Consider the following 21,966-nt stretch of genomic DNA (forward strand, 5'->3'; position numbering starts at 1 on the left):
TTCTGGAATGAAAATGCACCAATTACTTCACCAACTAAGTCAAAGTATATCAAAGACAGCCAGCTGGTTACGTTACTCAATGCCAGACCTATCATAATGTGTTTACTGTATAAGTTAATACATATAAGTTACACACACACACACACACACACACATATATATATATATATATATATATAGTTAGTTAACTGAAACTAGCTAAACAGCGTCTAGCGATCTTGCTTCGGATAATATTATAGCTAAGTTACCTAAATTATCAGTATACCAAGATAATGTTAGCTGATAACTTAGACATCACGTCTAAAACTGTCGTTTGCAACGTACCGTCAATTAAATGCTCTGTTGGATCAAAAATGTTGATAACTGATCTAAAACAATAATAATACAAGTTCCCCACGCTTCGTGCACAAATAACACTGAATTTCAGGCTCAATACTACCCCATACCACTAGATGGCGATACTGGAAACAATGCCACCTCCTCTGTGGTGCCTCATGTAGGTACCACAGGAGAGGTAGGGCTCAGAAATGAGATCTGCGCGCAGACCCTTCTCGCTGTGGTTGAATGGGTGAGCTGCTGAACTGAGCAGCAGCAGCAGCGCGGTGGAGATGTTGCGGAGGAAAGCAGCGAACCAGGCCGGCGGTGACCCCCCTCAGCCCGGCCGGAGGAAGGTCTGAACCCTCTGTTAACAGCGCTTTAATCCAGCCCGGGTTAAACACGCTCGAGTCGCTTCCTTGTGGAATTTTCCGGTCCACCTTAAGAACGTCACAGCAGCCTAGCAGTACAGTGGTGGCCGCTGTACTACCGGTACTGTAACTGCAGAAGAATTTAAGGTGGAACGGAAAGTTAGAACAAGTGACCAAAATCAGCCTTAAACGTCTTTATGTGGCTCAGTTGAAGTGCTAAATGCTGATATATCACCTCATATAACCCTCAGGATGAAGACATCTTTTTTTATTAAATAGAGACACTGTAGATGTGATATTTCTGTCTTTATTAGCTAAAACAGATAAAATGACACTAATTTGACTAATTTTGGCTGGATATTATAGTCAGGTTAGCTAGGAATAATTGCCTTGTAGTGAGGGTCCACTAAATGAAGGGAACAAAAATAAATGTGTTCCTTTGTAGTCTGGATCACTTCAGTTTTCATTTACAATGTAGGAAAACAAAATAAAATAAAAATAAAAACATTAAATGAGAAGATGTGTCCAATAATTTGACTGGTTCTGGTATATTAAAAATAAATATAGGTTAAACTGAATTTATTATAGCGGAACAAAAGAAATCATGTATTAAACCTAAAAGTGTTAAATAGTTTCTGAGGCTGGTAACTCTGAAGAACTCTTGCTCTTGCTGTTTTGGGGCAGTCCTGATGAGAGCCAGTATCAGCAGAATATTTTCCATGCTCTTTGCGACTGCACTTCCATCTATGAATACAAGAATTTGCTTAAGCATAAGTGTTTTATCTTTTTCGACTAAATGAAAGCCTGGGCAATATCATGCATCAAGAAAGTTTATAACGTTTAATTACACTTGACTTACCACAAAGCTAAAGTGTTTTCAAGTATATTGCTATTACATGGAATATAGCTATTATCACAACATGTCAAAAAATGTTTGCAATATTATTGCATATGATATGATATAGTACACCCAGTACACTCTACAGTGTGTCTACAGTGTGCATGCAAACGTTGCGTTCATGCTGCTAAAATTATGCCAAAAGTATTTGTTTACCCATCTAAGTCACTAAACATTTTTTTCATGTCCACAGGCTTAAAGAAGCAGCAACTAGTTGTGCTGACTGCTTCTATAAACATTAGTGAAAGAATGGGTCACTATCAGGAGCTCAGTGAACTCCAGCACTGTGGTACCGTGATAGGATGCATCACTTGTGCAACAAGTCCAGTTGTGAAATTTTCTCCTTAGTACTAAATATTCCACAGCCAACTGTCAGTGATATTATAACATAGTAGACTGGGAACGACAGCGACTCTGTGTTCTGTCAGTGTAGAATAACAGAGTGAGGTCAGCGGATGCTGAGGAGCATAGTGCACAGAGTTCACCAACTTTCTGCAGAGTCACTACATCACTACACACCTCCAAACGTCATGTAGCTTCAGATTAGATAAAAACAATAAAATGTACAGAGACTCATGGAATGGGGTTCTATGGCTTAGCAAATCCATCCAAGCCTCACATCTCCAAGTATATAGCGTTAAGTACAGCCTGACTATTTAGTGTATGTGACTATTTAGTGTATAGTGTAATTCATACATGCACATCATAACAGTAGCAAAAGGTGAATATCTCATTTTTCTTTTCAGCACTGAGCCTGGCTGTTTTTCTTTGTGGAGAAGCTGAACAGCTGAACTCTCTGCTAAATCTATCCTGATCTCTGCTGGATTTGTTATTTTCTACCTGCAGGCAGTGGAGGAGTCTACGACTGTGAAGAAGAAGCAGCAGCAGGTGAAGGGGAGCTGCTGGGACACGGTAGTGTTATTAGGGAAAATTCTTCTTCTTGTTATCTTTGTTCCACCTTTTCTCAACTACGCCTCGCTTCAAAGAGAAAGAGAAGAGCTTATACCGAAAGGTAAGAGATTCTGTTTCTTTATCAGAAATAGCTGTAGTAGTATATATATATATATATGTATGTGGGTATAATGCAATTGCTAATGAACATGTTTTCTGTTTAGATGCACAGTTGATAGATATTGGTCTAGGCCAGAAGATCAGCCTCGTTTGCAAAGGACAAGGACAACCAGTTGGTAAATACATATTTGTGTTGTTGACGGTTGTTTATTATTTTTTGTGCTATTGTTATGACTGTTTTTTGCAGTGTATTATATAGTGATCATGTAATATGCTATCTGAATGCTATGTATGACAGCTATCTGCCATAGCTTCATTTCTTTTTTAATATTAGTACTTAATAGTTTATTAGACATTATTGAAACACATAAGCTAAAATTGGAACCAGATTATCATCTGCATAACATGCAGGATCATCAACCTGCCCTACCCATAATAATCTGAAATTACAGTTGGCTGCTTAAGGCTTCAAAATACATTTAAAATAAATAAAAATGTACATTTAGAAACACATTTGTTGCATTAATGTGCAAGTTAAGTTAAAAATAATTACATTTAAAAAAATATCTTAAAAAATATTAACATTTTAATTAGCGATTTTTTTTACAATATAAGGCTTATTTAAAATCCTTTCATTTTTCCAAAAATCGACAGTGTGCCTTTTAAACCAGTGCGCCTTATGTATGAATTTTGCTGGTCAGGTTGTAAGGAGCAGTAAAGCCAGTTTCTTCAGCACAGAGGCGGAGTTAGCATTAGCCGCTAACCGCAGCGCTAGCTCTTTTGCTGTTCAGAGGTGAGTATATTGGACTGTAGTCTGCGTGTTTACCATGTTAATACAAGCTACATGGGACAAACCACAAGTTGATAGAGCCCTGGGTTACTGGAACAATCAGGGTTCCTCAGTTTAGTGATATCGGGTGGCATTAACTAGCGCTGCTTACCTAGGCTAGAGCTCGCCCTTGGACAAAATACTGGAATTTAAAGCTTACTGTAAGTAAACGAAAGCGTTTACTTTATTCACTCAAATAAACAATTTTTTTAAATAATAGATTAATATCCAGCGCTTGTTTGACTTTAAAATATATATTTTTTAAATACAGTTTTTGTTTACTTAGTTTCCCCAGTGGCGAGACCTGCTGAATTAGGAGCAAAACATGGGGATACCCCTGTTCCTTATTAGTGTCACATAAAATGTGCCTTATAATCCAGTGTGCCATAGACCAGAAAATAGATGTTTATTGTTAGTGCACTTTATAATCCGGTGCACCTTATATTTTGTAAAATACGGTATTTGGTATTCTGTATTTGACCTTTTTGTATTTGTTCAGTTTCAGGCAAATAAAAAAAGGAAAAATAATTTTGGTTTATCCCTAAACTAAATGTTTAAGATACATTGCGTGTATTGTACAGTGTACTTACTAAGTTAAGTTATTGCACTGATGCTAAATTTAGCTGATGAGTGAGATCACACATGTACATGTGTTTTATAGTACAGACTTTCCTCTGTTTCTGCCACTCTGTTGCGCGTTTGTCCACAAGATTTCATGCTGGAATGATTGCGTGAATATTTATTAAATTAACCTGCTTTTCTCCGTCTCTTCTCAGTAATCCTGGATGCTCCGACGGGGATGTCTTCAGACGTCTGGTATCACGTGCAAGAGAGTGTTTCACAGACTACAAAGGTAAGATTGATTTTGTTGTTGACATTGCAGGGGCCACTTACTGAAGCGTACGATTTGCCTTTGTGCAGAAAGACTGTTGAGCTTGTACTGAGCACAATGAGCCTCATCAGGGTTTTTTGTGTATGTGTGGTCTTTGTGTATGTGGTGCTGATGCTGAGAAATGCGTTCAGATGAGTAGCTGAAGTGATGTCCTCCAGAAGAGCTTATGTAATGAGTTACAGCGTGTGGCCCAAAGCAGACTGCTCTCAACATCAAGCGTTTCTGTTGCTGTAAATTGTTTGTGACATTGCAATGGAACATTTCGTGTGTATGTAGTGTGTTTGAGTGTAGTGTGTACTGGGCCCCCCTGGTGCTGAGAGTAGAAGGATGATGTAAAGATATTATAAGGCCATCTACAAGATAAAGCAAACAAAGCAGCCTTATAATAATTATTGTATTTTTCACACTATAAGGTTCACCGTATTATAAGAAGCATTATGCAACAATAGTAAGGAACATGGGTGTCGCCTTGTTTTTCTTCTAATTCAGCAGGTCTGGTCACTGTGATAATACTCAGTTTTATCATATGCTCAACATTTTGTTTTGATTTGATTACTTCGGAAATAATGCCATAAACTACATAAACAACAGTTTTTTATTTAGATATCATATTTTTCGTGCTATAAGGTCCACCGCATTATAAGGTGCACTATCAATGAACGTATATATTTCTGGTCTATTTTCATATAGAAGGCATATTTTAAGCTACACTAGTAAGGAACAAGTGTGCCACCATGTTTACCTTCTAATTCAGAAGGTCTCACCAATGGGGGTTGGTGGGGAGTAAGTAGGTCAAGTAAAGCTAAGCCGAGTAAACAAAACTGTAATTCAAGAGCTGGATGTTAATCTACACAAATTTCTCTCCTGAAAACTGTTTATTTGGGTGAGTAAAGCACTTTATTTACAGTAAGCTTAGATTTCCAGCATTAACGGCTAACTGCTAGTAATGCCACTCGACATCCCTACACTGAGGAATCTGTTGTTCTGGTCAGGGCGATATTAGCTAGCAGTTTGTCCAACATAGCTTGTTTTAACACAGTAAACATGCAGACTACAATCCTATATACTTGCTACTGAATGGCGAAAGTGCTAGAGCTTAATTCACACCAGCACTATGTGGTCCGGTTAAAACAAACTCTGGTCCGTTTGTAACTTTAGTGCGGTTCGATTGAGCAGGTGTGAAAACAGTAAACGCACTCGGGTGCGGATCAAAAGAACCGCACCGAGACCAGCTAGAGGAGGTGGTCTCGGTCCGGTACCAAACGAACTCCGCCGTCTGCGCTGCATTCACTGCTCACAGCCGCGTGACTCTGTTTATTATGTATAAATCTGCGCTGCACGTAGAAACACTGTGTTTGAAAGTGCAGCGTTTCAGCGTTCAGTGTTAAAGCACAGATATTTGCGCTGGAACACAAAATCTTCTCGCTGTATTTACTTTTTTCGTATATTTAAATTTAATGTACTCCCGAGTCAGACAGCTCTGACCAATCAGAGGACACAGGCTGCTCGCGTGGTTTATTGATGCGCATTTTGGTGCGTTTACATTTATGCCTATGTGAAACCAGACCGAACAGAGCGAGAAAACGCTCCAAGTAAACAAACTCATGAACTGATTCGGACCAGAGAATGAACTACAGGTGTGAAAACGCCCTTAACTTGTTGCACAATGGCTTCAGGCTTGACAGAAGCTGACACAACTGAAAGTCTAATACCAAAGAGGGGCAGCACATCAGTTGTGTAGAATTACTTTGGCTTTAAAAAAGATGCTGCTGCTCAGGTACTGTTCAAAACGTGCCTTGCTACTGTTGCTACGACGCGAGGTAACACTACAAACCCTTTTCAGCATTTAAAAAAGCACCACAAAGCCTCGTGTGGTATTTGCAAGGCTAAAATGCCAACGACCAGTGCTGCATCTTCAAATACAGAAAATAACGAGTTGGTTAAAGCAGATTAGCTTTGTTTTTTGCACTTTATTTTTTTATGATGTTACTAGCTGGAGAGCAGTAAGTTAAATTTTTTATATCTATTGTTTTTTCTATTTAAAAAAAAGGGTGAAAAGGAAAAGCTATTTATGTATTTATTTTTCTATTTAAAAAAAACAAATGGTGAAAAGGAAAAGCATAGATTTGTTTGCTTTATTGTTATCTGTGCTTTAAATAAATCTGATATTGTTTATTATTAAACAGATTGATTTATTGCTTCTGTTTGTTGAAAAATACTTGAGAAGACATAAAAAAATCGCATTATAAATCGCAATCGCAATGTATAGATAAAAAATTGCAATTAGATTATTTTCCAAAATCGTTCAGCCCTACTCACCTCTGAACGGCAGAAGAGCTAGCGCTTAGCGCGGTTAGCGGCTAATGCTAATGCTACTCCAGCCTTAATGCTGGAGAACTAAACTAAAACCCCTGTATACTCCTGTGTGGCTTTACTGCTATTCATGCATTAGAAGCACCGGATTATAAGGCGCACTAAGAATATGGTAGGTCACAACATCATTTACAACTCATTTCTACATTAAAATATAGTCTGAATATGAAGAAATTTGTGTGTTTGTTCTTTACACTCTAAACAGAGTACAGGTTAAGAGTTTGTCATGAAGCTGACCTCTTTACCTAATCACTCTACATACCATTCTGTTCATCAGTACAGGTAATAATGTATGTTAATAGAAATTACCCCCTATAATTAGTTAATTACAGGTGATTGCACTCCGTGCATTAGCTCTAGCTCAGAGCTGGGTACGTTCAGCTTTGCCTTTTCCAGTGCTTGCGTCAGACGAGTGCGTAAATCAGTTAGAAATCAGGAATTTTATAGTGTTTTTCTGTGAACATGATGACTAATACTGTGATGTTGCAGCTGCAACATAATAGGAAGGCTGAATAAAACAGTCACACTTTACTTATTAAATCAAATTTTGGCATTTTAAGTCATATTTAATCTACCAATATCACAATTCTGTAAGGTTGCTGTTGGTAAACAGTGCTGTGCCGTCCTTGCTTAGGATAACTGTGAACTCTTAACAAATCGTTTCCCAACCCACTCATTAAGACTCTCCCTATCACTAGTAATGCCCAAACACACCAGAAGGGTGAAGACTAACACATGCCTCCTCTGATACATGTGAAGTCAGCCACTGCCTCTTTTTGAACTGCTGCTGATCATCACAAAACGATTGGAGGAGAGCGCAGTGACTCAGTTCCGATACATCAGCTCACAGATGCTTCGTGCTGATCGACATCACCCTTTGGAGTGATGAGGGGAAAGAGGCCAGTTGTACTCTCTCAGATTTCCGGCAGCTGATGGCAAGCTGCATGGCCAGGAATCAAACCAACAGTCTCCTGATCATAGTGGCAGCACCTTAGTCCGCTAGACCACTCCTCTGTATATTTGTTCATATAATGAAGCACTTATCCTGCGATCACTCTAACAGACGTGTCCAGTTGTTTCTACTGAATGATTTGTAGCCTGGATTTAGCAACGAATGTCCAGCAACAGAGCATCAAATTGATTATTTGACAGTTTGGGTTTTGTTTTTGCAAAATGAGAGTTTTATTCTACTACAGTGCCTTAGATATCTTAATCTGGGGGTTTTTAAGACTTCATAGATGAGTTTGCATTGAGGTCATCGAACAGTTGTTGGATTTGTCTTTCCATGTTTTGTCCAATTTAAGATATTGCCTGCTATTCTCTGGACCTCCATAGACACAGAAATGGCTTTATTACCCATTCCAGACTGATATACACTATGGACATGCTTCCATTGAATTTGTTGAGCTACTTTAAGCTGCAATATTTGCTGACAATGATGTGCAAATGCACAAACTCAGAATAGACTCACTGAAGCAGATAAACATGAATCTAGCAGTGTTGTGGCTGAATGCAATAGAGCTGCAACTAATGATTTCTTTGGTAGTCGACTAATCTGATTGATTATTTTTTCGATTAGTCAACGATAATTTCTGTAGTGGACTGCCTAATCATTTAAACACTGAATTTCTGCAATGCAGTCTAAAGGGCTGTGCAGTATACCTGGATTAATTTTCATGTAACTATTGCTAAAAGATGTTCTGTTGTTTGTTAAAAAGGATGAGTAAAATGATCAGATTATTTCTGAAGTTGGGAAACTCAAAAACTAATCAGGGATAATATTTCTTGTGGTTCTGATGAGGAGATGGAGATGTTTGTGTTTATTAATTATTGCCTGAGCTTGCTCCCAGTCTGTTTTCTCAGCTAAACATAACACACCATTTGTTTAGCGTGAGTCAGTATAAATAGCTGGCCAAGAAAACGTTCATCAGAGACACTGAATCACACGGCAGATCATCATCATTAGGTCTGCTGTGTTTACAGCGTGATAGAAAAATATAAAAATAAAAACAGTGCCATGCTTTTCTAAACCTCTACCTCCATACAGTTTCTGCTCACTGTAAAATCTGTAAGGAAGTGGACTGGAAAAGTTATCAGGCACTAGTTCAGATTCACTGAAAATATTTGGATGGAGTGCTGTGCACACAATCTTCTGATCATAGTGGCAGTGCTTTAGACCACTAAAGCGCTTTAGATTATAAGGTGCACTTAAAATACTTAAAAAAAAAAAAAAAAAAAAATCCCCATAAAAAACATCAGAGCGCCTTTTAATCTAGTGCACCTTATATATGAATTTAACCAGTCAGGTATTAGTGAGCAGTAAAGCCACTCTGCTGTAGTACAGCATTATACAGTGAACAGAGTTTTAGTTTACTTCTCCAGCACTGATGCTGGAGTAGCATTATCATTAGGCGCTAACCGCACTCACTATTTCCCCATTCAGAGGGGAGTATTATCAGCCTGTAGTCTGCTGCTAACCCTGGCTAGCACTGCTGGAGCAGCCTTAGCATTAGCCACTAACCGCGCTAGCTATTTCGCCGCTTAGAGGTGAGTATTATCTGCCTGTAGGCTGCTGCTAGTCATAGTGGCAGTGCTTTGGACCACTGGACTACTGTATTTTTCGCAATATAAGGCGCACTTAAAGTCCTTAATTTTTTTCTTCATTTTTTTCTTCAAAAATCCTCAGTTTGCCTTATAATCCCATGCACCTTATGTATGAATTTTACCAGTCAGGTATTAAAAAGCAGTAAAGCCACTCTGCTGAAGTACAGTGTTATACAGGAGTTTCAGTTTAGTTCTCCAGCACCGAGACTGCAGTTAGCATTAGCATTAGGCGCTAATCGCTATATTCCTGTTCAGAGATGAGTATTATCGGCCTGTAGTCTGATGCTGGAGCAGCATTAGCATTACCCGCTAACCGCGCTAGCTCTTTTGTCGTTCAGAGCTGAGGATTATCAGCCTGTAGTCTGCTGCTAACCCCAGCTAGCACTGCTGGAGCAGCCTTAGCATTACCCACTAACTGTTAGCTACTAATGTTAATGCTTTACTTTCCCAAATAAACAATTTTCAGGGGAGAAATCAGAGTGTAGATTAACATCCAGCTCTCGTTTGAATTTAAAAGAAAGTAATTTTCTATTACAGTTTGTTTACTTAGCTTGGCTTTACTTATTTTAGTTAGCTATTCCCACCCCCCACCCCCCAGTGGCGGGACTTGCTGAGTTAGAAGTTCCTTATAATTTTTCTTAAAATGTGCCTTATAATCCGGTGTGCCTTATGTATAAAAATAGACCGGAAAACAGATGTTCATTAATAGTGTGCTTAATTATACAATGAGTGTTTTATAGTTTTACAAAACAAAAAAATACAGTACTCAGAGCCCTCCCCTACCTGTTTATTCTTGACTATTTGCAAAAGTGAAAAAACACACAATATAATAAATAGAGAAGCTGAAAAAATGTGCTACTGTCTGCGTTTGCATTGTAGCATAAAGTTGAGGAAAATGATAAATAGAGCAGATAAACATTATACTGTTAAATCAAAGCTACATTTTACATTTTAAGTGTTTTAATAGCATTTTGTAAACACAATATCGAGTTTGCTCAATTCTAAATCATAATAAAGTATTAATAAAGCTTGTAGTTGGCTGTTGAACTGCAGTGTCTGTGGATTAGTACAGTTAGAGCAGGTTTCTGCAGCTGCAGAAGGATGAAGCAGTGCTGTGCTGGGTGTTCTGTATTGGAATGTGATAACGATCTCTAAAGCCCAGGAGTGAACAGGCCAACTTAAGGAAAGCACTTTCTCTGCTGAGTTGCTGACAAACCAATAGCAGCGAGCTGAGGATTTGGGTTGAGTTGGTATTGCAGCACTGTGTAAATGCTCAGCTCTAAGAAGGCCAAACTTTGCAGGGATGTAGAAGCTTCAGGTGGAGATAAGTTCCTCCTGTGATGTGGTTAATTCTGGGAGTTTGTGATGATGTGGTTTGTTCTCTCTCTCTCAGGTTTGTGCATATGACCGAGTGGGGCTGGGCTTCAGCAGGAGAGTGATGGAGAACGAGACGATGGGCATGGAGAAGGTCTGGAGACCATCAACCACTGGAAGGTACTGAAAATCAATCAATCAATCAATCAATCAATCAATCAATCAATCAACCTTTATTTTAATTCAGGAAAAAACATTGAGGGTGACCCTCATTTACAATGTTGCCGACCCTTTAAAAAATCAAAGGGATTGAACAAATTTAATAATAATTTAGAAATAATAAGAAATAAAATAGTAAAAAATGATAAAAAAAAAAAATAATAATCAACTTTTAATTACAATATATATGTAAAACAGAATATTCTAAAATACCATAAAAAATACAAATTAGGCACATAAAAAGTAAAAAATTTATAAAATATAAAATAAGTAAATAGATAATAGTAAAAGTAAAGTAAGATGTTAAAAATGATAAGTGATTAAATGAATAATAGAACTAAGAACAAGATTGAAATAATAAAAAAATAAATAAAAGTAATAATAAATAAACAAAAAACAATACAAAATAAAACAATGAATACAATAAGAAAAAAGATAAACTAAAAAAATCATTTATAACGGTCACAGGCTCTCTGATGGTGATTAGAAGCTAAAAGTATAGAGTATCTAGGGCGTTTACGTTAGATCTGCATTAGATCTGTTTTTTTTTTTTTTTATCTTTGCAGATTGTTGTAAGTTTGGTAAGGCTATAGTTTTAAAAGAAAGGTTAGGGACTAAGACACTGACCAGCAATGCACTCAATATTTAATATTTAATATAAGTGGCAGCAGTGGCAGGCCCACAAAGAGAGATGACAAACGTCAGGTTTAAGTTAATTTTTATACTCTGTTTGCATAATTTATGCAAAATAAATATTTCAGCATTTCTTATTTTGCACCCAAATCTGCGAATGCTGTATTTGTCACACTATAAGGTGCACTAGCACTGCTGAAGCAGTATTAGCATTAGTGCTAGCTCTTTCGCTGTTCAGACGTGAGTACATCAGCCTGCAACGTGCACGTTCATCGTGTTAAAACAAGCTTCGTGGGATGAACTGCTAGCTAATATCGCCCTGGCTTAGCAGAACACTCAGTGTTCCTCAGTGTAGCACTGTCGGACGGCCTTAGCCGCTAACCACTGCTAGCTGTAGTAAAAATCTGCAAATTTTAGCTTACTATAAATAAACAGAAGTGCTTTACTCACTCAAATAGACAGTTTTCGGGAGCGAAATTTGTGTAGATTAACATCCAGCTCTCGTTTGACTTTAAAATAAAATGTTTTTTTTCTTCAGGATTACAGTTTTGTTTACCTAACTTGGCTTTAGAAATGTTAATTATCACAAAATGATGCTGTAAAATGTTAGTTCATCTGAAATTTTTCTGAATCTCAGTTCTATTTGAGAATACTTAATTCAAGCCCCGGAGAACTTTATATTTTCTTTTTAATTAGGATAATCTCAATGAACAAATTGTGCTCTGTGAATAATATCCCTCTCACAAACTAGTGATACACAGTATTTCACCAATACTCTAGTATCAGTGTACACTGTAATCCTGCTAATGTATGGCACTACTGAAATTCATGGTCTATTTTTCACAATTATATAAATTAAATAGCTTAAATTGAGCCTAAACTACAATTTATAAACACATATTGTAAGATGTTTGACATTAATACGTTTTAAGAATCAATTAGTCATGTTTGGTATAAATTATTTGGTCTTTTTGACCTGTGGTGCGGCCTAAGCTTTTTTAATGGTATTTGTTCCACTTACATTACTTTTACTTTTATACTTTAAGTAGTTTTGAAACCAGAACTTGAGTAAAAAGCCTGATTTTATACGTCAAACTGTACAGAAGTGTTTTAAACCCTACTATCTATAATTCTACCTACAGATTAATGAGTGTGAGTACTTTAAACACCTTTGCTAAAATCCTTAAAACATTTTAAAAGTCTTTTTTCTCTTTTGGGATTCAAGCTTCCATTGGTTAGAGTACAAACTTCAGCATCGAACATGTCTTGGCTGATTGATTGCAGGAAGAATAGCATTTTGATTTAATCTGATTTATCTGTACACTAATGTAGCGTATTCTGATCTCATCATCACTGCTCAATAATGTTCCCCTTTTATTAGCACAGTCTAACTTTACACTTATAACCTCCTCTGATCTCCCAGGCTGTGGAGGAAACGGACTGAGCTTCTGAGGAAGTCGTTATTCCTCTGATGCAGACAACCTTTCACCGCCCACTCAAGGGCACCCGCTTGCCCCCTGTCCTGCGTAATGGCCAGCCCCCATTTTCAATCAGCTCTGCCCGTCCTTTTGACCGAGTCAGAGGAGATAGATGTGCGTCTGCATAAACATGTGTGTCCTTGTCCTCCTGCAACACACCGTCCAGCTTCATCGACGGCCGCGATACTATTATCTCGTAACTGGTGACACTGTAACACCCTGCACACGCCGACTCCAGCTTTTCCGTCCAGCCATCTGGCCACGGCGGGAGGCATGCACACTGATTCTGATTCCAGCAATCAATTTCCCTCCCAGAATTCAATAAGCGGTGAGCAGCAGACGTTCTGATGAATGCTCTTTCAGCCCTCAGTGGCCAGAGCTCACCATTTGGCTGCCGGTTTGTTGGGTAATGCCAGATTCACATCAACGACTTTTTGAGCCGTCAGTCATCGTGATGTTCACACTACACGACTGGTTGTGCTGTAAACGTGAGTCCTTCAGTTGTTGAGACTTTCACACTTAATGACTGACCAGCGACACAGGATCACAAATTACACGATTTCTCACTGTGGAAAAATTTTGACTTACCTGCCTGCTCTCCAGAAACACGTTTCATCATGAGAACACACCAGAACTAAACACACACAAAAACTAGCGATGCCATGCCAGAGAATCTCTATAGAGGAGAATACGCACTTAAAGTGAGTCCAACATGAATTGAACTTCATGAGTTCATATGAAACAACTTAGTTTACAAATGTCTAATAAATTCTATACTAAACTATGTACTTTTGTCCTCAACACAGAGCTACAGGGGTTGGACAATTAAAAACTGAAACACCTGGTTTTAGAGCACAATAATTTATTGTCCCGACGGACAGTTCTGGTGGAAACAGGAGAGTTGAGGTGCACATTGAATTCTGCTGTGATTTGTTCAGCCGTGGTTTTATGTTTATTGGAGACAATCCGGTTTAGCACCTGAACGTCCCTTTCAGACAGCTTCCTCTTACAGCATCCACAGTTAATCCTGTTGGATGTGGTTGGTACTTCTTGGTGGTGTGCTGACATTACCCTGGATACCGTGGCTCTTGATACATCACAAAGACTTGCTCTGTTGGTCACAGATGCGCCAGCAAGTCGTGCACCAACAGTTTGTCCTCTTTTGAACTCTGGTATGTCACCCATAATGTTGTGTGCATTGCAATATTTAGAGTAAAGCTGTGTTCTTACTCTGATAATTGAACCTTCACACTCTGCTCTTACTGGTGTAATGTGCAATTAATGAAGATTGGTCACCAGGCTGGTCAAATTTAGCCATGAAACCTCCCACACTAAAATGACAGGTGTTTCAGTTTCATTGTCCAATCCCTATATTTTCTACACAGTGTCATTGTGAACGAGTGTAGTATTTATTGCACGTTCAAACGTCCCCAGTATGTGTTTTTGGCCTTTCGGGTAACGAGCACGTCTGAAATCGTTCTTGCTTTGGCTCTGTGTCTCCTGCTACGTAATGTTGATTAGATTTATATGTGCGCGTTCGGTCTGGGGTCAGTCCGTCTCTCCTGTATTAGACAAGGACATAGCTGACCAGTCTGCTAACTCCTGCACCACTGTCTGGAAGAGAGGAGGCGCGGTCAGGGGTCAACGGATACATGTCATAACACGCCCTGGTGATGAATGAGGCGTCAGACACACTATGTCTAGCCTTCACTCATTCTGGCCATGTTCACTGGAGAGGAATTGACCTGTACGCTTTTCTTCTCTTCCCCATCTTCTTCACATTCTCCTCCTCTCTCGCTCTCTCTCTTGCTCTTCAGGATGGTGGACGACCTCCACCGATTGGTCAAGGTTGCAGAATTGGCCACGCCCTTCATTCTGGTTGGTTCAGAGCTGGGTGCGCTCAACGGCAGGTTCTACAGCCACATCCACGACGCGTAAGTCCTCTCACCTCAAATCAATCAGTCTGACAGAGCGGGCAAACCTTGAAACAGCAGTTTGGTGGGTTGCCAGGTCAGAGCATGGGCGTTTCACTCCTGGTGGGTCCTGACCGAGCCCACGCTCGACACATAACTGAATCACTAAATGGGATGAAGCCATGCAGGGCTAGCTTTAATGCACGGTCATAAAGCGCATTTGAGCATTTGTGTTGTATGACATTGTACAGATTAAATTAGGATAGATGTCTCCAGCACTCAAGAGGCACTCAGAAATATCAGCCTGCAGAAGGAGGGAGACCCCTGGTTGGTCCTTTCTTCATAATTTTCTAAAATTCAGGGCTTTAAAGGATGAGTTTAGCACGTAGCCACCAGTAAGAATTAAGTAAAATATAGTAATGATAAATCATGACCACTGGTTCCATTTATTTTTAACCACATTAGCATTAAGGGCATTTTCACACCTGTAGTTCGTTTCTCTGGTGTAAAACAGTTGATTAGTTTGTGTAATTGGAGCGTTTTCGCTTTTGGTGTGTGGTTTGTTTTCATACAGACAAATAACCTAAATCAGAATGCGCCCCAATAAAACACGTCTTCTCTGATAGTTGAGAGCTGCCTAGCAAGGGAGCAAGAAAGTAAATATAGCAAGAAGGTCTAATGTTCCAGAACAGCGTGTATAGTGTGTATGGCTTTAATACTGCTTCCACACAGCTGCTACGCTTTCAAACACAGTTTTTTTAATGGGATATGCAGCGCAAATGTCCTCACAGCAAGCAGAGCCATGTAGCGTTAGTAACGAGCACTTCATATACTGCGTTCATTGTGTAAAATAGATGAGCATGGGTCAGCAGCAGAGCTGGAATTATTTATAGCTGTAGTTATTAAGGTAATAAATCAGGGTAAACTGCACCTGAACAGCAGTTTAGCTGAAACCTAAGGAGTTCTCACAAACAAACCATTCTGGTCTTCATTTGGAACCGGGCAGAGACCACATCCTCTTGCGGGTCTCGGTACTGTTGTTTGTTCGCACCTGAGTGTCATTACTCTGTTAAAAAATTAAGTCCACTTTAGTTTTTGAATCAGTTTCTCTGATTTTGCTATTTATAGGTAAATGTTTGAGTAAAATGAACGTTGTTGTTTTATTCTATAAACTACTTTAAGAGTTCAGAAATCAATATTTGGGGGAATAACCCTGGTTTTTAACCACAGTTTTGATGCATCTTGGCACGTTCTCCTCCACCAGTCTTACACACTGCTTTTGGATAACTTTATGCCACTCCTGGTGCAAAAACTCAAGCAGTTCAGTTTGGTTTGATGGCTTGTCATAATCCATCTTCCTCTTGATTATATTCCAGAGGTTTTCAATTTGGTAAAATCAAAGAAACTCATCATTTTAAGTGCTCTCTTTTTTTTCCAGAGCTGTAGTGCTGGTGTAAAAACACCTAATAGTGCTGCCTAATGTCAGGGCTAGAGAGGTATACCTTATTCATGGTGCCAATAGGTTCATGTTTATCTCTTCCACATTGTCCAGTTCTTTTGAAAGTACTTCCCACATTGACTAGTCAAGCTGTGTGTGTACATTTGAGCATCTTTGTCAGCAATGAATGCAACTTACAGTAGCATAAGCATTTGGACATACAGTGTGGAACTAGGATTCAGCCTATGCTTCTTGCAGGACAGGGCAGCCAATTACAACATAGGCCATTTACATACAGTACTGTGCAAACGTTTTAGGCACCAAAGCAAATTACACTTATCCATTTATCTCAGAAATATGAGTGTTTTTACCTGAAAAAAAACACCACATATGATTTGAACAGATGCAAATAAACATACATACAGTAAAACACAACAAGGAATTCTCATTTTTAACTAAGTATGTTATATCGTGTGAGCCGAGCTGTAGAACAGTGTAGTGTAGTGTAGTTCCAGATTTCTCCTGGATGCTCCTCAGCCAGCATGTGTATATGTTCAGTTCCATCAGCAGCGCACCTGATTTACCAAATTTACCAATTTACCAAACCAGGTGTTGATATAATGAAAAATAACTCTATTAAACTCAGATGAGGAGAGATTAGGAGATGTTTTAAGGATATTGTAGCATTATTGTAATGTTAGTCTTTTACTGAGCTAATAAACACTTACTTTACAGATATAACACTTATTCTTTACTGAAATTCCCACAGGTGCCTAAAACATTCGCACAATACTGTATATCATTCTTAAAAGCATTAGCAAAAAGATACAAGGTTAAAGAGAGGTTCTGAAAAGTCGGGTTTTACAAATAACAAAAATTCTTAATGACTTTTAGTAATGATTGTTATAAAAAGTACAGAAATGTCATATTTGGACTGTTTTTGTGTTTTTGGACAAGCTGTTAGTGCGTGATTTAAAAATGCAGTTATATGTATGGTTTTAAGCTTTAGCTATAAGCTATATTAGCTACTGCGTAATACTGAAGGCACCAGAGGTGACCAGGCATCCACCATACCAGTGCAGGTCTCTGCTTCTTGCTGGAGCAGTTCTCTATAAATCCCTCTTCCACTGTCGGCTGATTATGGCCCCTCGCTCCTCTACTCTCCCTCTCTTTGACAGATTTAACGTTTCATCAGCGCTGATGTGCAGCTGTTAACCCCGTAAATTAAGCCACCGTGTCCCTGCGGCACCTGCAAAATGAAAATATTGCCCCCGCAATGGCATCGACCCCATTCGTTTTAAAAGGTGCACTGGCTTAGTGACAGTATCTGTCGTAGCTTCATTTATCAGAAAGGTGTGAGGTTGCGGTCAATCCTGCTTAAGGTTGGCAATTGGCACGAGCTTTATGATATAAATCACAATGAAGAGGCTAAAAATACACCTGGTTAAGTCAGGAATCTTTATGATGAGCTTTTTTCCTAATATTTTTAAATGCACATGAGCACAAACTTAATGTGAACTTCGTTTTGCTCCCTTTTTGAGTTGCAGTGGTGATTCTAGTACTGTATAGATTGGGTGGATAAGTAACTCCAAAGACAGTAACCCAGAAAATGTGTTTAACCATCTACACGCCGGGGCTGGATATTTCAACAAGACAACGACCCTAAACACTAAACACTGCTCAAAATCTACTAAACATTCATACAGAGGAACAAGTACAACGTTCTGGAATGATCATCTCAATCCAGACCTGAATATTATTGAAAATCTGAGGTGTAGTGCTGGGCGATATGGGAAAAATCCTATATCACGATATGGAATTTTTTTATATCACAATAACGATATGTATCATGATATACCACGTTTAAGTATGTTTTCAGTTATTCTTCAAAAAATGTGACAAAATAATATCATTGCTTACTTTTTTCCAACTTTATTTAAAAGTGACATTAAACCAAACTTTCACAAATGAGAATTACTACCTTTTAGTGCAGCAATATATATATATATATATGTATCAAATGAAAGCAGATGAGGTAGATGCAGTAGCTAATACATTTTTCAAAATTATACAGGTATTTAAATTGAGATATCAAAATAAACTTAATTAAAAAATTTTTAAGTGTCCGTATAATAACGTAGTGTTGTGTCACAAAACCACATTATGAAGCGTACTTTATGAAGATTACTTTATTATCACTTATATAAACCGACTTTATGCAAAGTGACCACGCCAATACATTTCATCATAGCCTACTTTATATATTTGCATGAAAAATTGATGAAATTACTGTAGAAACTATAGGGGACTGTTTCTTTTCTCAAATATCACCTGCTATATGATATATTTAACTGAAATTTCTGATCCAAAAAACTAATGATTTATATCTTTGGAAAATCATGAAAATTATCAGGGCTGCCCAAACTTTTTCATACCACTGTATCCTATATTTGAAAAGGGAAGTGAAAGAGGCAGCTTTTATTGCTGAGCTGAGATGATTGATTTTACTTACTGTAAAAAGCTGGAATGTGCATCACCTGCAGTACGAGTTTGCAGCTGCTTTCCAGTCAGTATCTCCTGTGTTTTACTGTAAAACAGCCCGGGTACCATCATCTTACAGCATACCTACAATCTACAATCAATATAAATGAAATGCTCTGTTTGGGAGAATTTCTCGTAAGCTGTTAAGCAACTGTTTCGGAAGCCCATTAGCTACAATTTACTGTAATTTGGTGGAGCCGTGTTGAGTAATAATGGAGAATAATACTAAACAACAGTGCCGACCTCAGTGAACTACATGGTGAAATACTTGTGAGTGACCATAGCATAGCAAAACAGAATTACAGGGGTTGGACAATGAAACTGAAACACATGTCATTTTAGAATGGGAGGTTTCATGGCTAAATTGGAGCAGCCTGGTGACCAATCTTCATTAATTGCACATTGCACCAGTAAGAGCAGAGTGTGAAGGTTCAATTAGCAGGGTAAGAGCACAGTTCTGCTCAAAATATTGCAATGCACACAACATGGGTGACATACCAGAGTTCTAAAGAGGACAAATTGTTGGTGCACGTCTTGCTGCAGCATCTGTGACCAAGACAGCAAGACTTTGTGATGCATCAAGAGCCACGGTATCCAGGGTAATGTCAGCATACCACCAAGAAGGACCAACCACATCCAACAGGATTAACTGTGGACGCTGTAAGAGGAAGCTGTCTGAAAGGGATGTTCGGGTGATAACCCAGATTGTATCCAAAAAACATAAAAACACGGCTGATCAAATCACGGCAGAATTCAATGTGCACCTCAACTCTCCTGTTTCCACCAGAACTGAATGTTGAGTCAATGAATTATTGTGGTCTAAAACCAGGTGTTTCAGTTTCATTGTCCAACCCCTGTATTTAACAAGCAGATGAATATAAGTTTTTTAAAGCCTCACTAGGTAGGATTTCCTTGATTTTTGATCTTTTTAAAGAAGTAAAATTACAGCTTGAAACTCACTGCAGCGCTGCATTGAGGTGTAATAGGAGGAGTAGCGGTTCTCTTGTCTGTGCCGGAGCTCCTCTGAGCTCAAACCAGACTCTGTAAGTTTTCCGAGGCGGCCGCGACCAACGCTCGCGAGAACTGCGACCTGCTTTCCGACCTTTAGTTCTAACAGTTCTACAAGGACTACTGGTTCATTCTTTACAAACTAACATACAGACACTCTGGCAGAAGCTGGAAAGAGACCGAATATGTCTGTAAAAGCCAGAAAACGAGAAAGAGAAACTAATCCGCCTGAAACATTTATTAAACTCTGCAACTGTAGGAGGAGCCCACGAGCACAAAATCTCAATCCTACCTAGTGGAGCTTTAAGTTTAAAATGAGCCAGATAAACTAATTTCCTGTCAAAATACACTATATGCCCAAATTTTTGGAGTTGGATGGATTCATCTACTGGTTTTCACCCATTGCTGACAAAGATTATCATGTAACTTGTCTAGTTTCTGTATAGAAATATTGCTCAAGCCTAAGGAAGATATTACTGCACTCTGAACTGAATGAATTTGTTGACTGGAGAACCAAAGGAATTGTGACAAATAAACAGCTACTTGAATAATTTGAATAATGGCTTCAATAATTACATGTTGGAATTTGATAATTTGTTAAACTTGTGTCAAACAATAGAACATTTAGAAATATTTTTTTGAATACTTACATGTTAAACACCTTTCATTTTAGGTCTGTTTACACTATTAATGGAACTATTTAATTATTAGTTTTATAAAGGAAGTTGTGTTAAAGTTGTCCGTGTTTCTCTTTTTAAGCTATATTGATTACATTCTTCAGCTGTTTTTCTGCTAGTGAAGTCTGATTTCATGTATTGTGTAATTTTGTGGGACAGAAAGCTTTAATTTAAAGCCTTACTGTTTGATATCATATCGTCACTTATCTTCAAATCAGCAAATTTACAGGAGAGAGAAAAAAACCTTCTTAACTTTCAGTGGAAGTCAATGTAAAAATAACTTATTTCAGGCTATTTTGAAGAGTTTCTATTGGTTCTTTCATCAAGAAATTGTAGCACAGTTTAAGGAACAGTTTAATAATAATAATAATAATAAATTTTATTTGTTGGTGCCTTTCAAGACACTCAAGGTCACCTTACATTCAAGAAATCTGGTGTACATACAGTACATAGATCAAGTAGTACATATTTAAAGCAAAGAAGCAGTTGCAACTAAATAGAAATAAAATAAACGAAGTAAAAACAAGATGAAATAAATATATAATTAATTAAAATAACTTAAAATACAACAATCATAGTGAGTAAGCCATCTTGAAGAGATGCGTTTTAAGAGCAGTTGTAAACTACGTAATGGAGTCCTGTAAAGTTTGTCTGTTCAAATTATGTCGTAAACTAAAAATCGACAAAAATGGAGAAGTGTTTTTCATTGGAAAAACATTCATTGGAAAAAACAATTATCTCCATTGTTATCGCGAAAATAACATGAAATATCATGATATTATTTTAGGGCCATATCGCCCACCTCTAGTAGAGACAGTTACTCCAACAAAAGCAGACTAAACATAGCATTTTAGACTAAACAATGAATGAACAGATTTTGTCTGTGTAATGGAACAGTTCTGATATGGGACAAAAATGGGACAAAAATGGAGATAAGTGTTTTTCATTGGACAGCGATGATATGTACTGCTAACAGTACAGTTAGTCACAAACATATAATAAAGCCCAGTCATGCAAAAAAATATAAATTAATAATAATAAAATACCACGATTTACATTTTTGGTCATACCGCCCAAACTTAGCTGAATGCAATTAAATTGTTACAGCAATGCTGCAAATTCTCGTTGAAAGCCTTCTCTGGGCAGTAGAGACTAGGGGTGTGCCATATTGTATCGTACACGATAATATTGTCAACATATTTCAGTATCGTGAACGATATTATACCCTAAAATATCGTGCCATATCACCCATCCCATTTCTCTTTATATATCTACTAGAGACAGATTATATCTGTCCAGTTTAATTTTTTTTACTTTATTCCGGGATATATGGAGATATTTGGAGTGCATTGTTTTTAGTATCATGACATTCTGGTTCATTGACTTCTGTCAAAAATCTGACACAATTTTTGTATTTTTTAATATCTCACTTAGTATTATATTGTATGTAAT

General features: G+C 38.0%; 1 protein-coding gene across 1 annotated transcript in view; it reads left to right on the plus strand.

Moving 5' to 3' along the window:
• Positions 1–206: 206 nt before the first annotated feature.
• Positions 207–21,966, plus strand: part of si:dkey-122a22.2 (uncharacterized) — a 60,427-nt gene continuing 38,667 nt past the window's right edge. Inside the window, exons 1-6 of the mRNA XM_007242112.4 lie at positions 207–671; positions 2,431–2,596; positions 2,700–2,771; positions 4,201–4,277; positions 10,687–10,787; positions 14,755–14,871. Coding sequence (XP_007242174.3) covers positions 609–671; positions 2,431–2,596; positions 2,700–2,771; positions 4,201–4,277; positions 10,687–10,787; positions 14,755–14,871 — 596 coding nt within the window. The 5' untranslated portion in view covers positions 207–608. The remainder of the gene's footprint in view (positions 672–2,430; positions 2,597–2,699; positions 2,772–4,200; positions 4,278–10,686; positions 10,788–14,754; positions 14,872–21,966) is intronic.

The sequence above is a fragment of the Astyanax mexicanus genome, chromosome 1, assembly GCF_023375975.1.
Source record: "Astyanax mexicanus isolate ESR-SI-001 chromosome 1, AstMex3_surface, whole genome shotgun sequence".
Lineage (NCBI taxonomy): Eukaryota > Metazoa > Chordata > Actinopteri > Characiformes > Acestrorhamphidae > Astyanax > Astyanax mexicanus.